At 47.8% G+C, this 14,479-nt stretch overlaps 1 protein-coding gene across 4 annotated transcripts in view; it reads right to left on the bottom strand.

Moving 5' to 3' along the window:
• PTCH1 (patched 1) overlaps positions 1-12,804 on the bottom strand; it is a 59,640-nt gene extending 46,836 nt beyond the window's left edge. The window contains exons 1-2 of one of the 4 annotated variants that reach the window (XM_037141002.2): positions 12,215-12,804; positions 10,364-10,556 (exon numbers count right to left, since the gene is read on the bottom strand). In XM_037141002.2, coding sequence (XP_036996897.2) covers positions 10,364-10,556; positions 12,215-12,412 — 391 coding nt within the window. In that variant the 5' untranslated portion in view covers positions 12,413-12,804. Of the gene's footprint in view, positions 1-882; positions 1,267-3,515; positions 3,611-9,712; positions 9,788-10,363; positions 10,557-12,214 lie in introns of those variants that run through there. The other 3 variants (XM_053656325.1, XM_053656326.1, XM_037141004.2) reach the window with 3 other exon arrangements.
• Positions 12,805-14,479: the final 1,675 nt, after the last annotated feature.

Genomic DNA, 14,479 nt, shown 5'->3' with positions numbered 1-14,479 from the left:
TTTCTTTTGGGAGCCATGTGAAACTGTAGCCTATTTTTTTAAAAAAGGGGGGGAGGAAGGGTCATCCTATTCCCCAAATCTCTAGAAAGAACAGTTAATAGATATTTAGTCCTAATCTAAATTCTCTCAAGTTGTAAGCTTTGTGTGCAATTAAGCAAGGTTTAAACATGTGCATTTTTTTTTCCGGATCACGTGTAGACTGAAATGATGGTTCATAGTTGTCATTTTTAAAACTTCTTACCACAACGTGTAAACCTCATGGGGGGAAATCAGGTAAGAGGAAAGAATTTCTTAGGCAGTGGGGAAAATGCTTTTGTTATTCTCTCTTAGAAAGCCTCTATTTAAAAATACGCTGTTTGACACTGACATTTGTTTTGTGAAGTTTTCCGGTTTCCCCACTAAAGGAGGAAAGGACATGAGGGAAACCGGGTGGGGAAGATGGGAGAATTCAAACAGGAAAACAAAGTGATGACTGGGGAAAGAGGGACACTTTCCTTAATCTCAAGATTCCTACTTTTATCATTAGTGTTTTTTAAAGCCATTTTCTTGGATCACTCTACAGAATGGATTTCTGAAATCAGGATAATGTTATTACAGATTGTTTTAACAATTTCCCAAATTCAAACTGAAACTCCACTTCCTCCTAACTCACAAAATACCTTTATATTAACTTTTAAAAACTCTGAATTTAGTCTGTCTAAAAACTGCTTAGTATCAGATGATTTCAATGAACACATAACGTCTAGTATCCCGATCTCCTTGAACGAGTTCTGCCCAAGGGGTGGCCCTAAGTGCTGTTACTTTCCCACCTCCAAATGGTCATTATTAGTAGATTCTTTATTTGAATTTAGAAACTGAAAGGCCATTTATTTAGCAACATACCTTGGGCAACGCCCCAGTGCCACAAAACAGCAGAGTAGCTATGCGATACATCTTGGGCTTACACGCGGAAGATGCACGAACCCAACCGGCTTTCTCAGACACCGGAAGCAGTTGTGAAGGAAGCTGGCCTCTCCTCTACTTGCTTTGCTCAACTCTCAATTTAATTCACAACAGATGACAAGGGTGATGTTCGTGGATGCTTCTAAAAAGTCAATAGCTTTCTTACTATCAGAACCCCCACATTCTGTTCAACATTTGATATACTTATCTGACCCAATGAAGCAATGTTATCCAAGCCACATCTTGCTGTCTTTGGCATCCCTATTCAAGTTGATTTTCTTTGCCAGTCCAAAGCATTAATTCATCTGTAGTTCCAGATCTTGACTGTACAGCCAAAAACACAAACAACAGGACCACTACTGTACCCACTGCAGAGCAAAGGGCTTACCCCCTCATTCCCTCCCAGTCTCTCCCTCTTTTCACATAGAAGATGGACCACCCTGCCTCATGCCACAGAGCAGTGTTTACATTGCAGTACTTGACTGTGTAATACATCTGGCATTTTTTGGGCAGGATTCCGGAACTAGGGGCCAGAAGCCCTTAAGCAATGATTTAAGGGGAAAAATCATGCACATTAATTTAACAAAGCTCACTTCCAGTTCCTTTTGCTTACTTTTGTAACACATTTCATCAGCAACTGAAAACTCTCCTGCTTGTTAATTTATCCTAACTAGCAATAGCCAATGAAGCTTGTGCTGTGGCACAGAGACCTGCCTCCCAGTAGCTCGGCCATCACAGCCAGTTGGTGTTTTGAGACCCAGACACAGTGTGGACTATTTGGGCCAAGTCACACCTGGGTTTCTGGATTAGAAATAAGGTCCTGACTCCACATTGTAAATCTCTCCAACGACAAACGTGTCATTCATAAGTAGGTACCTGACTGCTCACCAATGATGCAGTTTCCCTAACACATGACTACCATTTTCCCAACTATGCTCTAAATCCAAATATAACAAAATATTCTTAGTCTTTAAAAGTGATTGAGGATGCACCTCCACAACAGTTGAGCAGTTTCTTAATGGCAGCAGTCTACTGTTTTGGAAGGCTAATGAGCTCAGTGAAACTTAAAGATACTTGTAGGAAAACAGAGACTAAAGAAAAAAACAACCCTAAATTCAATTTAAGAGGGAAAAAAATCTGGTATGATCATAAAGTACCCAATTTCGGAGTTTGGAAGCAAAGAACAAGTAATAAAATTATTTCTATTTTGATAACCCTAATAATATCTGTGTACAGTCAAGGAAGGTTTTCAACGAGGGAAAAACAAAACAAACACCAAGGAGCTTCCTCCGTCTGAACTGCTTGCCAGGAGCACCTTCGTGAGCAAGCCCTCTGCCCTCTAGGACCTCATGTGGATGGACCATCTCATGCTGTGGAGTCAGCCCAAACTGGGATGTGGAAATCTGTCCTCCTCCATCTCTGTCCAGGCTCCAGGTTCCCTGTGGCTTCAGTGTCAGTGCCACCCAGGAAAGCCTGACGTGGTCGACCTGGGTCGGAACGTGTTTATCTTTCTTCTGTCACCATCTCAGAACTGCCAGAGGGAGCCCTGTCCTTCCACACTTCACAGGACACATAAACCACAGGGGACCGAGACTTATTTCATACTCCACCTGCCAGTGGATTCTAAATTCACTGCAAAATTTCATAGAAATGTCATGACTCTCCAATAGAGGAAGCACATCTGCTGACAGGAGCCCATCAAAGACAAGGGCCTTGGAGCCGACCTTCACCAAAATAAGAATTCCAGTGATGCAGATGGCATTTCTGCGCCTAGTAGGTTCAAAATAATACATTATGCCCTGTCAACTAGCTTTTCTGATCAGCCAGCTTTCCTACCATCTCAGATTTTACACTAGTCATTCCAGAGATCTACTGGGAGGAAATGAGTTGGGCAGTTTAAGAACAGGTGGGTAGAAGGAAGGGTGGAGGGAGAGGAAGAGAAGGGAGGAGAGAGGTGAAGACGAGCAAAGGAAGAGAGGGTGTGGAATAAGGAAGAAAGCAGGAAGCAGAGGGGGGTTCTGGGAGCCAGGGAGGGGCAAAAGAGATGACATGATAGTACTAAAATCACATGGGTATGATGATTATTTAGGGATATCTTACAGAGCTGGAACTTCCTCCACATTTTTTTCCCAAAATATTGTCAAAATAATGCTGAGTTAAAATACTTTATTTCTGAAAAATGTCCTCTATTAAAATCTGGTCCTCTTTAAAACAATTTAAAGATATTTCCATACTTGCTTTAAAAGCCAGAAAACCTTTTGAAATCTCACACACACGCAAACCCACACACTCACCCTGCCCCAGTAGAACAGACTACTCCTCAGGGGCTAACTCTGAGCAGACAGCTGGCAGGGACAAAGTGGGGGCTGCCACAGAAGCAGCCCCTTCTGCTGGAGAACTGCGAACCCCCACAACACGAGAAGGGTGGACAAGTTACAGCCCAGCCTGAGTGGACAGAGCTCTGGGGTCATGGAGAGGTCAGCTTTGAAGGAGAAATCCCAATGAAATATAAACATGGCATTGTGGAAACCAGACAAATCTCCCATAGCTCATCCAGCCAGCGTTAATCTCACCATCAGCTGTGGCGCATAATCCAAACAAACGATCCTGCAGTTCGTACATCTGGAAGCTGTCATCTTCTGGGGCCTCCCAGTGGCGCTGCGTGCATCTGAAACACCCCGCCACCCAACGTGGCTTCTCAACTTGGAGGTTAGGAATGGCAGGCAGCAGAGAGACAGGGGGCGCGCACATGGCCAGCTGCCTTGGGGCGAAGGCACCTGAGGCTAGTTGATATTTTTAAAGCAATTACTGTTTTAATCATTCTTCTCCAGATACAAAAGAAATACCACAACTGCTTCCACAAGTACATGTGTGCCCGCTATTGGAACTTAATCAATACCCATGTAACAAACACATTTTTAGTTTTTAAAAGTACAGAGGGAACCAAGGAGAAGAAAGGAGCCGCGCTGCGTTCTGCCTTTATGTTCCTTGTGTAATTCGCCAAAACTGACAGCCCCAGAGAACAGAAACTGGGTACTAACCTTGCAAAGGGCAGTGCAAGCAAAACCCATCCCACCTTTTTCTGACTGATGGGCCTCAGCCCCTTTGGTTGTGCTGCGTAAGCACACCTAGGGAAAAGTGGTTCGGGACAGGAGCATCTGGAGAGCTAGACCACCAATGAGCTCTGTGGACTTCCAAAAGGCGTTGTTATTTCAACATGAATGAAGTCCAGTGGTATGAATGAAATGAAGTCTTTCATTGATTTTTACAAACTCTCCTCCATGCTCAAAACCTTTAGCCTGTTGTAGCTAAAATGCAACAAGGTCTACCTGGTAAAATTAAGTCACCTGAGGAAAAAGTAAACTTTTTTTCTTTCTTCCATGGCCTGCCCCCTTCCAACTTGTCATGGTGTTTATTTGATTTTTAGTGTAGTATTAAGAAAACTCAAAAATTTAAATTAGTAATATTAAAAAATTAGTTACCTGGGACAGTGAATATGGGATTGGAAGAATTACCTTAAAGAATAAAACTTTTAGCTCTGGCAGGTGTGGCTCAGTGGATTGAACACAGGCCTGTGAACCAAAGGGTTGCTGGTTCAATTCTCAGTCATGGCACATGCCTGAGTTGCAGGCCAGGTCCCCAGTTGGGGGTGCCCAAGAGGCAACCACACATTGATATTTCTCTCCCTCTCTTTCTCCTTCCCTTCCCCTCTGCCTAAAAATAAGTAAGTAAAATTAAAAAAAAAAAGAATAAAACTTTTGCATTCAAGGCAATGCATTTGCAGTCACAACTCTATCATAATAAAAGCCTTTCACCTGCACTGCATGGGTCTTCATATCAGACTCTATCTTCTATACCAATGGTTCTAAATTGGACCAATTTGTGCATCATCACCCCTCCACATGCACCCCTATTTGGCAATGACTAGAAACAATTTTGGTTATCACAACAAAGAAGATGCTACTGGCATCTAGTGGGTGGAGGCCAGGGATGCTGTTAAATATTTCACGATGCACAGAACAGCCTATAAGAGAGAATTACACAGCCCAGAATGTCAATAGTGAAAAAACTCACTCTAAGCAGAAAGGAGGGTGAAGCTCAATTATCTCCTACCACTGCCAAGAACACTGAAGGCATAATATAATGCTAGATAGGTAGTATAAGCTTGAGAGCTCTTATAAACTCAAGCAGGCATTTTAAAAAAATTCTACTTCGCTTTTTAAAAAACATTAGAGTTGCTCCTTCCTTGACACCCTTCTCTCTTCATGCTGACCTCCAGAGATACTAATAAACAAACACAAGGCAATATGGATTCATCTCAAGACTGTTTCATTTTTGCAGAAGGCCAGGGCTGGGCAAGCTTTGAGAAAAAACCCAAAAGCTCCAAGACATAAATGAACATTCTGTCACTGGGACAGTGTGACAACTTGTGTCTTAGAGAGGCTGGAGTGTGAGGGGGGCTAGCCATTAAGGGAGACAGGAGGATAAAATTGCTAAGCAAACACGAAAGCCAACAGAGAAATGGGTGAGACCAAGAAGAAAGCATTTCTTTTCTGTGCCGGGAAGGATGAGGTCCAGGCAAAGCACTCTGGTACCAGGAGGGTACCAGAGGACAGAAATGCTAGCATTAAATCATGAGACAGGCAAAGCTTGGATTAAAAAAAAAAAAAAAGAGCTGGCAGCCCCCCCCCCCCCCCCCCCCAAAAGCTCTACACACTGGAGACCATCCTGTCATGTGGCTGGGCCTTCAAGCCTTCATAAGGCAGGCTCTCACCTCAAACTTGATGTTCCAACTAAAGGCAAGCACTGAGAGTTCTCTTGGGGGGCCGCATCTCTGTCCTCTGAGCCTTTGCTCCTGCTGTTCCTTCAGCCTGCAATGCCAGGTGACCCCTAACCCTCCAGCGCCTGTGCTTGGCTCAGGCCCCCCTTCTTTTGGGGCTGTCCTGTCGTCCTGCCACTGGTCTGTAGGTCTGCTGGGTGGAGGCACCCTGAGGCAGGGGCTGTGGTCTTTCACTGTCTCTCTGGAGCTTTTCGAGGTGCTTAGGACAGGACAGGCACTGAGAATACCTGCTGAATGAATATTTTTATTTTGAAATAACAATTAGTCTCTCCCTGACCTTTCCAGAGCTGGTACATGTATTGGTAACAGCAGATGGCCATGGCATCACTCTTTTATCAAACTTCAGGGCTCCATTTGCAAGTGAGCTATGTTTGACATTTTTTACTTCACCTAAGTCTCAAGGTACCCATCTAATATATATGTCAATCATTAAACATCTTAACAATGGAATAAAAAATTCCTATCACCAATGCCATAAAAGATGAGACAATCCTCCTCATCTAGCTTATATTGGTCAGCACACTGTAGCATGTTAAACAAGGCATTAAAGTTAAATCGAAGGATACCTTTAATTTGATGGTTATATTAAAAAGATAGCATTTTGGCTGATATAAGGATGGGTATAGTTAGCCTGTGTACATACACAAACACAAAGGCAAGTGGAGATCTACCTACTTATCTATCTATCATCTATCTGTCTACAGGAGTGGGCACAGTAAGTTTGAATTCAACTACCTCAGGAGGCGAACTCAAGCAGGTCACTGAAATTCAGGTTTGTTTACTGATTTTCAAAGACTTACAAGAATGTGTAAATAATAAAGTCCAGCAATTCGAGCACTTATGAGATTTGTACATAAGTGCACTGTGCCAGTGTAACATTCTTTTGAGTTTAGAAAGCTACTGTAATAATCATAACCTGCATGTCTTTTTCCATATGGACAACTGTAAACCTACCTTTGCCCACCCCTGTACATGTACATGCACATGTGTGTAGACATACACGTATCTCCAATTTGTGGGTGTGTATACACCTGTGCATGTATACAGAGCATTTTCTTTTAAGTCACAGGAAAAACAGCATTTTCCAAACTGACCCTCAGCATTCCTCTCCCCATAAAATCTCTTATGCTTTCTTTTCTTCTACTGCTTTTTAACTAGAGAAATATGCAACCTCTACCACTTGGTTTATTTAGTGCAGTAACAAGTACCTTGTTTGTACCCAGAAGATTTACAGCCCCTATTAAGACAACACCATCTAACAAAACTACTTTGCTTATTATAGTGATGAGGAATTTAAGAGATTAAAGTTCAAAATTAACCTAAATTCTGAGTTTGCTACTCATTTTACTCTAATACAGTATAAGACAGCAGGGAATTCTTATTCCTGAAAGCAAATGCTCAAGCTACTTACTGCTGACATGAACAGTATGCTCACTGTATCACAAACAAGACCTCTACCTTGAAGTTAAATTAAAATTATAAAATGGTATGGTGGCCTCTCTGGTTGAGTTTACTTGCATTTATCAAACTACTGCTTCTTCTACAGGGGAAAAATCTAGCACACAAGTGAATGAGTGACTGATTGAGGTCAAGGCAGCAGGAGACCAAGTTGACTTAAGTCAACAATTTTCAACCTGTGGGCCACAAGAATTTTTAAAACATGCAATTCCTGACTATTTTTAGTCAGGGGCACTGACTCTTCTCTCCCTTAGATTGTCAAATTAAAAAAAAAAAGACAACAGACAACACAGCAATAGCTGTTGGTGTGAATGGCTTGTTTTAAACCATAAATGTACAGGTTATATAACAGTCGCAACTTACTGGTCATGTCACATAATAAGATCGCATCTGATTGGGTTAGTTCTTGGTGCCAGAAATCCTTATATATTGTGCAAGTACGGGCACCTGATTTTTTAAAATGTCACTTTGGAGCAAAAAGAGTAGGTAATTACAATTATTATTTTTTTTGTAAATCAAAATTATACCTTTTTTGTCAGACTGGTGAAAAGTATATTTTTTGGTGTGCTGCAGAATTTTAGTATGTGTGCCATTAGATGAAAAAGGCTGAAAAATCACTAACTTAAGTCATTAGTAGGCAAAGTGGTCATGTTGACATGGAGGATCCATAGTTTCTGATATAAAGGCAATAATCCAGTTATTATGTATAAAAACATTACACAAGCTGTCATGTTACAAATACAAAGATAATAACCGTAGCTATTTTATTGAGTTGTAAGACATATGATAATAATAAATGGTAATGGTGGTTGCTCAACAAGTGGTAGTATTGAGTAGACAATATTTGGATGAAAAACCAGTGATCCACAAGAAACTGTCAAAACAGAACAGGAAGGGAAAATAGCTCAGAGGCCAAAAGTAGGTAAAATGAGTCTCATCTCAGATGTGTCAGTCCCTAACAGTCTCGGACTAAGATAGAGCCTGGTGAGACCCTACCAAGCAGTTACTCCTTCTTGGAGGAACTAAAATGTATTGCTTAATACAGAAACATAGTTGCGTCTAGAAACATACAATGTTAAAATAAAGTTACATTACTTCTCTTTAAACCTATTTAAAGGTCTACCTAAAAGTCTTCCTCAATACATCAAAAAATGATCTTTTGTCACCAAGGACCAACACATTTTTTGGCTCACATAGTGGAAAGTGAACATGTGGACAGAGCTGGGGGTCCCTCTGCTCATTACATCCCTTGCTCTGTCCTAGAACATATGACAGGCCCCACGATCCTATGTTCAAATACAGCCCTGCCTCGAGGGCCCACCTATTCCCCCCACCCCAGAGTGTTCCCCACTCCAACTGTCCACTCAGTTTGGGCCTTTGCCCAACCCTTTTCTGAGCTGCTGCATAGAAGCCTCTTCTCCCTCCTTTCTCTCTCTCTCTTTTTCCCCCATTTAACAGAGGTGCCCTCTTCAGTAGTTTTAAAGCCATGAATTTGTGCTCAAGAGTGTTTCACATCCTTCAGTGTCCCTGACAATGCCTAGCGCAGTGGTGTGGATGTTACAGGTACTCAGTAAACTTGTTGCTAGAACATCATAGATGGTCAATAAAACCCTTCTTTTATCTACCAATGACATTGAAGTGTTGCACTGAGGTAAATTACCCCATGGATTCAATCCAAATAACACTTCTGTATTAATTACCAAGCTACTTAAGGCAAGAATGTTTTCTGGTCTTAATTATTTGGACTATTATTTTAATTGTCACTTCTCAACTAAAGACTTCACCATATGCTTGCAAAACACTGAAGGCTGAATCTTTGCAAACAAGGCAAAATTAACAAAATATTCTGTAAAGGTTAGTTTTCCAACAGCATTCTGAAAGGGAGCAATTATGCATGTAACTCGGGCTTCCAAACTTTGCCTTGGGTAGCGTTCACTAGGAATGCTCCACATATTCTAGTTTGAAATATCCACATAATTACCTCAATCCCTCCCTCCCATCCCATTGTAAGAGACAGCCGAGGCAGTGTTTAGGGGTTAAAATGTTTCCAAATAGCAAGACTGTCACTTTCCTAAAAGAACTAAAAGACAACCAAGAGAAAACAAAAAAAATCTGTATCACCGAAAGAATGTAAAATGTTTTGATGGGGAAGAGGGAGAATCTATTTTAAATTTACAACTGCTTAAAAAGGCTTCAAGCGCCCCCCCCCAACCCCCAATTGAGGAATGCAGTTAAAAGACTGGCAGAACCCCTTGGAGAGCTGCTGTGGCCCCTCGCTTCAAACTCGCGTTCTTAAAACACATTTCTTTCAGCCTGTAAAACGCAGCCTGCCCCTTAGAATAATTCCATTTTAAAAGCCCCACCCCCGAGGAAACATTAATCTACTTTTCGAACATGCGTTCCACTCTGTGCTTTACAGGGTTTTTTTTTCCCAACTCCTTCCCCACTACCTCCTCGACTTTTTTTTTGTACCTTGAGACAAATGTTTTTTTCCCCCAGAGCTGAAAGCTGTCCAAAAACAGGACCACACACGCCGCCGCCTCCGCAGGCCCGCGCCGCTCCCGCCCCCCGCCCTCCCCAGCAGGGCTGCTGCGGCCGCCGCCGCCGGGGGCGCGCACACTCCCTCGAGCCGGAGGGGTGGCCTTTCTCGGCGCCCCCGCTTCCTTTCTCTTTGGACTTGGTGGGTGGGTGGGTGGGGTGAGGGGGACGACGGAAGCCGAGGACCAGAGCCGGGAGCGGAGAAGCCTGCCTCTTGATGCCTCGCGGGGCGCGGCGGAGGCGGGCAGCGGCGGCGACTGCAGGCCCCGCGGCCCCTGGCCGCGCAGTGGTCCGGCCCGCGGAGGGGCCCCCGCGCCGCGCTCTCCCACAACACCCAGCACTTCGCGGCGCCCCGAGCAGATTACAGCGCGGCCTTTGTCAGGCGGGCCTGGCTCCGGGTCTGGCAGGCCTGGCTCCCGGCCAGGCGCCCAAACAATAAACAATTCCCTGGAGCGGGCAAGGGGGTTCGCTCGCCACCGAAATGCTCTAGGTGCATGCTGGCAAATATCTTTATCAATTGGGAGGAAGGGAAGGGGTCCTGGGCGGGGGACAAGAGGGCGCGGGGCCGCGCGTTGGGTCTCTTACCTTCCACCCACAGCTCTTCCACGTTGGTCTCCAGATTAGCTGCCTTTAATCCCACAGCAAAGGCCCCAAATATGAGGAGGCCCACAACCAAGAATTTGCCGCAGTTTTTTTGAATGTAACAACCCAGTTTAAATAAAAGTCTCTGAAACTTCGCTCTCAGCCACAGCGGCGCTTTCCGGCCAGTAGCTTTCCCCTGAGGACGAAGCAGAAAGGAGGAGTGGTGAGCGCCGGGGAGTCGCGGCACGCGCGCCCACGCCGCTTGCGCGCACCCGCCAGCGGATCCGGCGAAAGCCGTGGGGGATGCCCTCGAGGCTGGAACCCCCGCCTGCACGAGAGAACGCGAGCGGCGTGGGGGGGGGTGGCGGAGAGCTGGGCATAAATCAAAGTCTGGCTGCCGCAAGGGAGTTAAACCACACTACAGCCGGGGCGCCCCCACGCGTGGCCTGCGTAGCATCTCCTAGTGCAGCGAGGGGTGTGCAGGGGTCGGGGGTTGGCTACAAGGGGAAGGGAAGCTGAGGCAGAGAGGAAAGAATTCACTCAACAGACAACTGTCACGCTGGACATGATAGGGGAGGGCTGTGTAATCTCTGCGAGGGAGCCCCAAATTTGAGAACCGGCAAGGCTCAGTCCCGTTCCGCGCAAATCCTGCCCCAGCCTTTACCTTTCTTGGGGTTCGCCTACGAGGACGCGGGCTGGGGGGTTAGCGCGCTTGGGAAACAATGTAGTGCGGGACCCCTTATCCTGACCCCTGCCCGGCGTGGTAGTAAGGGGATCCACGTGGTGAGCGCGGCCAACGGACTCACTCGGGACGCATTTCCATAGCGTTGGGAGATGCCCTGTGAGCTGAATTAGGAAGCGGGACAGCCATCTGCAACTTACGACAATACTTGTGATCGGAAGAGGGCAGCCACATGGATTTTTTCCCTCCTCTCCCTTCCCTTCTAGTTAAACGTAAAAGGCTGCGGAGTGCACGGGGGAAGGGCCCAGGCCGGCGCGGGCGGGTGTCGCGACTGGGCGCTGTCTGCTCCCGGCGGCGGCGTTTTCCCGGCGCTGGCCGCGTCCCCGTTAGGCCCCAGTCTGGGTGCTGGCCTTCTCCGGATTCCACACATTTCAGCGAGCCTCGTAAACACAATGAGCCCGGCCGCTCCGCAGACTCGGACCGCGGATTTAAGGTGGCAATTTGTTTACAACTTTCTCTTCCCCCTCAGGCTCTGAGGAGAGGTAGATCAAAAACTGGAAGAGAAGGGGGGGATGCCCTCCTCCGAGGATAATTTTTAAGGGAGCAGAGATTTTATGCTCAACAAAAGCAAAATCGGCTGCCAAAAAAGGAAACCACCTTTATTTCGGCTCCCTCCTCCCCCCTTCTCTCCGCCTCTCAGTACTCCACCTCCCCCTCAAAGAGGTGAAGAAATGTGGCAGCATTACAGGGGTTTGGGCTGAAAATTGGGGCAGGGGCGCGGGAGGAGGGGGCTCCATGGCAGGGGGCGCCCGGCAGTGCCGCGCTGAGGCTGCCCTGGAGGTGGTCCTCTGTGGACCGCTTTCCAGTGCTCCGGAAAAGGCTCGCCGGGAGGGCGCGTGTACACACACGCGCGCGCGCGCGCACATGCACAGACACACACACACACCCTCCACCCCCTGCGGACCTCAGACAGCCCTTTCCTCCCAGGACCGGAGGGAGGGTTTGAATTTTTCAATCCCCGCTTGCCTGTTTCTTTTCCTGGAGAGGTGTGTGTGTGCGTGTGTGTGTGTGTGTGCGCGCGCGCGCGCGTGTGTGTGTGTGTGTGGCCCCGCGATCCCCAAGAGGAAGAGGAGGGAAAACAGAGTGGGAGGGGAGAAAAGTCTGAAATGCACCTTGGAAATCTGCTCCAGAGCGAAGGCGGCGTCACAGTAGCTGGGCCGGTGCAGATAGTCCCGGTCCGGCGCGGCTTGGCGGCGCAGACCACCGGTTCGTCTGCGCCTCCCGCCTCCGGCCGGCCGGCCAGAGGCTCCGCCGCAGCTGCCGCCGCCGCCACGATCCTGGGGTTCCGCGGCGTTACCAGCCGAGGCCATGTTGCCGCCGCCGCCGCGGGAACCGAGGCTTCCCCGGCCGCCCGGCGCGCTGCCGCCGCCGCTGCTGCAGGCTCCCGGCTCGCCGCGGCGCTGGGCTCGGGAGGACGCTGCTCGCCGCCGGCTGTTCGGGTTGGGGCTCCGGTTGACAGACCTGGTGCTGCTGCTGCCGCTGGTGCTGCTCACACGGCGGGCGCTGCTGCCGCTGCGGCCGCGGCCGCTGCCGGGGAGTCAGACCCTGCGCCTTCCATTGCCACATTGCGCGGGAGTCCCGAGGTCTCTGCGGCCGCCGCTGCCCACATCCAGTTCTCGGGAGGGCGAGAGCCGGTGCCCGGAGCCAGCCTGTCCTTCCAGCGCTCGCGCGGCGCTTCTCGCGGTCCCCAACTCCCCCTACCTGCCCCCCGCCCCGCGCCGCGACCCCTTCACTGCAGAAAACGCCAGCAAATCCCCGCCGCTCCAGCCGGCCTCGCTGGCTCCTTAGGCGCCTCTCGGGTCGCCCGAGCGGTCGCGGAGGGCAAATGCAAAGTCGCCGCCGCAGGGTCCGTGGGTGCCCAGTGGGTCTCAGCGCTGCCGGGCCGGGGCAGCCGCTGCCGCCAATGCTCCCGCAGCAGCTGCGGCTGGCGGTGGCGGCTTCCGAAGCTGCTGCTCGGGCTCTGGCTGCTGGGTTCGCGGTGGCTGCTCGATCCCGGACTCTGCTTTCTTGTGCTCCTCACCGACCCGCTGGACCATTCTGCCCCCGTGCAGCGCGTCGCTCTCGCTCCCGGGACCTGGGGACTCCTCTCTGTGTGTGTGCAGCGGGCAGCGGCCGCGGCAGCTCCTTGATTCAATAGATGAGATGGAAGAAGAAAAAAAAGAACTCTCTCCATTTGGAGAAAGAGGAGGAGGAGGGGAGGGGGTGGAGGGGGAGAAAGCGAGCGAAAGAGAAAAAGGCTGGAGCTCCCGCCCCTGGGGCTGTCAGATGGCTTGGGTTTCTGCGACGCGATTGGCTCACGGAGGGCAGAAATTACTCAGCAAACATGACTATTATTAGCTGCTTAGCAACAGCTCACCAAAGTAGAGAGACCACCCAGGTAGGCAACCCCAGTGTGTGCATCCCCGGCTTCGGGGGGAGCCTCCGAGAGCGCCAACCTTCTCGCATGCAATACTTCCATTAAGGAATGTTCCCCCCTCCCTTTCTTTTTTATTCCTTTTCTTTTCAACAGTATCTTCTTTTTGTAGGCGCCTTTTGAGCGCGCGCGCGCACACACACACACACACACACAAACACCCACAAACATTTGCCTCTCGATAGACACAGGGGAAAATGTAATATTTTTTTAAGCGCTTAAACAATTTCTGAAATTCCTCAAAGAAAACCCTTTCAGAGGCACCTTGGCCTCAAGCTACAGCAAATACTGGGAGGTCCGGCTTGAATTCCCAGGCCTGCACCAATAATGACAGGGTGGTGGATAGTGCTCCAGTACATGCCAGATTTTTTTTCCTCCTCTCTTTTCTTTTATAACTAAAGAGAAGACTTAGGCTCTCGCAGCGAACAACGCCTAGCATTAAGATAAACAAAATGGAAAGTTAAAGAGGAAAGTAAGGCCGTTGGAAAAAGAAACCCTCTGTTAAAATCTATTCCTCCCCCACACCCCCGCCAAAAAAAAAAAATCCACGGCCACACAGTCCTGGTTTGAAGGAGGCCGTGTATTATAAACGTGGAATCCAGACACCGAAGCATTCTCGTGGAGGCAGAGGCGTTTTTATTTGAATCTTTAATGTGTCATATGTAACAGAGAAACAGCAGAAACCTTTTAACAACCCAGAGAAAAGGAACTGTTTCCTTGAGAAAGAAAAGTTTTTCCTAACAATTTTGGCTTTATTTGGACTTAGAACCCCCCTTTTTTTTTTATTAACCACATGTCCTTATTTATTTAAAGTCTGTTGTAAACTTTTCAAAAACTGGTACACATCCTGTTATATTTAATAATAGCGTGACGTAGGGGAGAATAAAGGCTTTGATGTTGAATTCATTCGAAACAAATTGTGGGCTGATTGCGAGGACTTGTCCGGACGCTGCGGCCGGTGTCA

The sequence above is a fragment of the Artibeus jamaicensis genome, unplaced genomic scaffold, assembly GCF_021234435.1.
Source record: "Artibeus jamaicensis isolate MK-2021 breed Jamaican fruit bat unplaced genomic scaffold, CSHL_Jam_final scaffold_1964, whole genome shotgun sequence".
Lineage (NCBI taxonomy): Eukaryota > Metazoa > Chordata > Mammalia > Chiroptera > Phyllostomidae > Artibeus > Artibeus jamaicensis.
The sequence above is the reverse complement of the archived record's forward strand: the minus strand, read 5'-3'. Positions and strand labels throughout refer to the sequence as shown.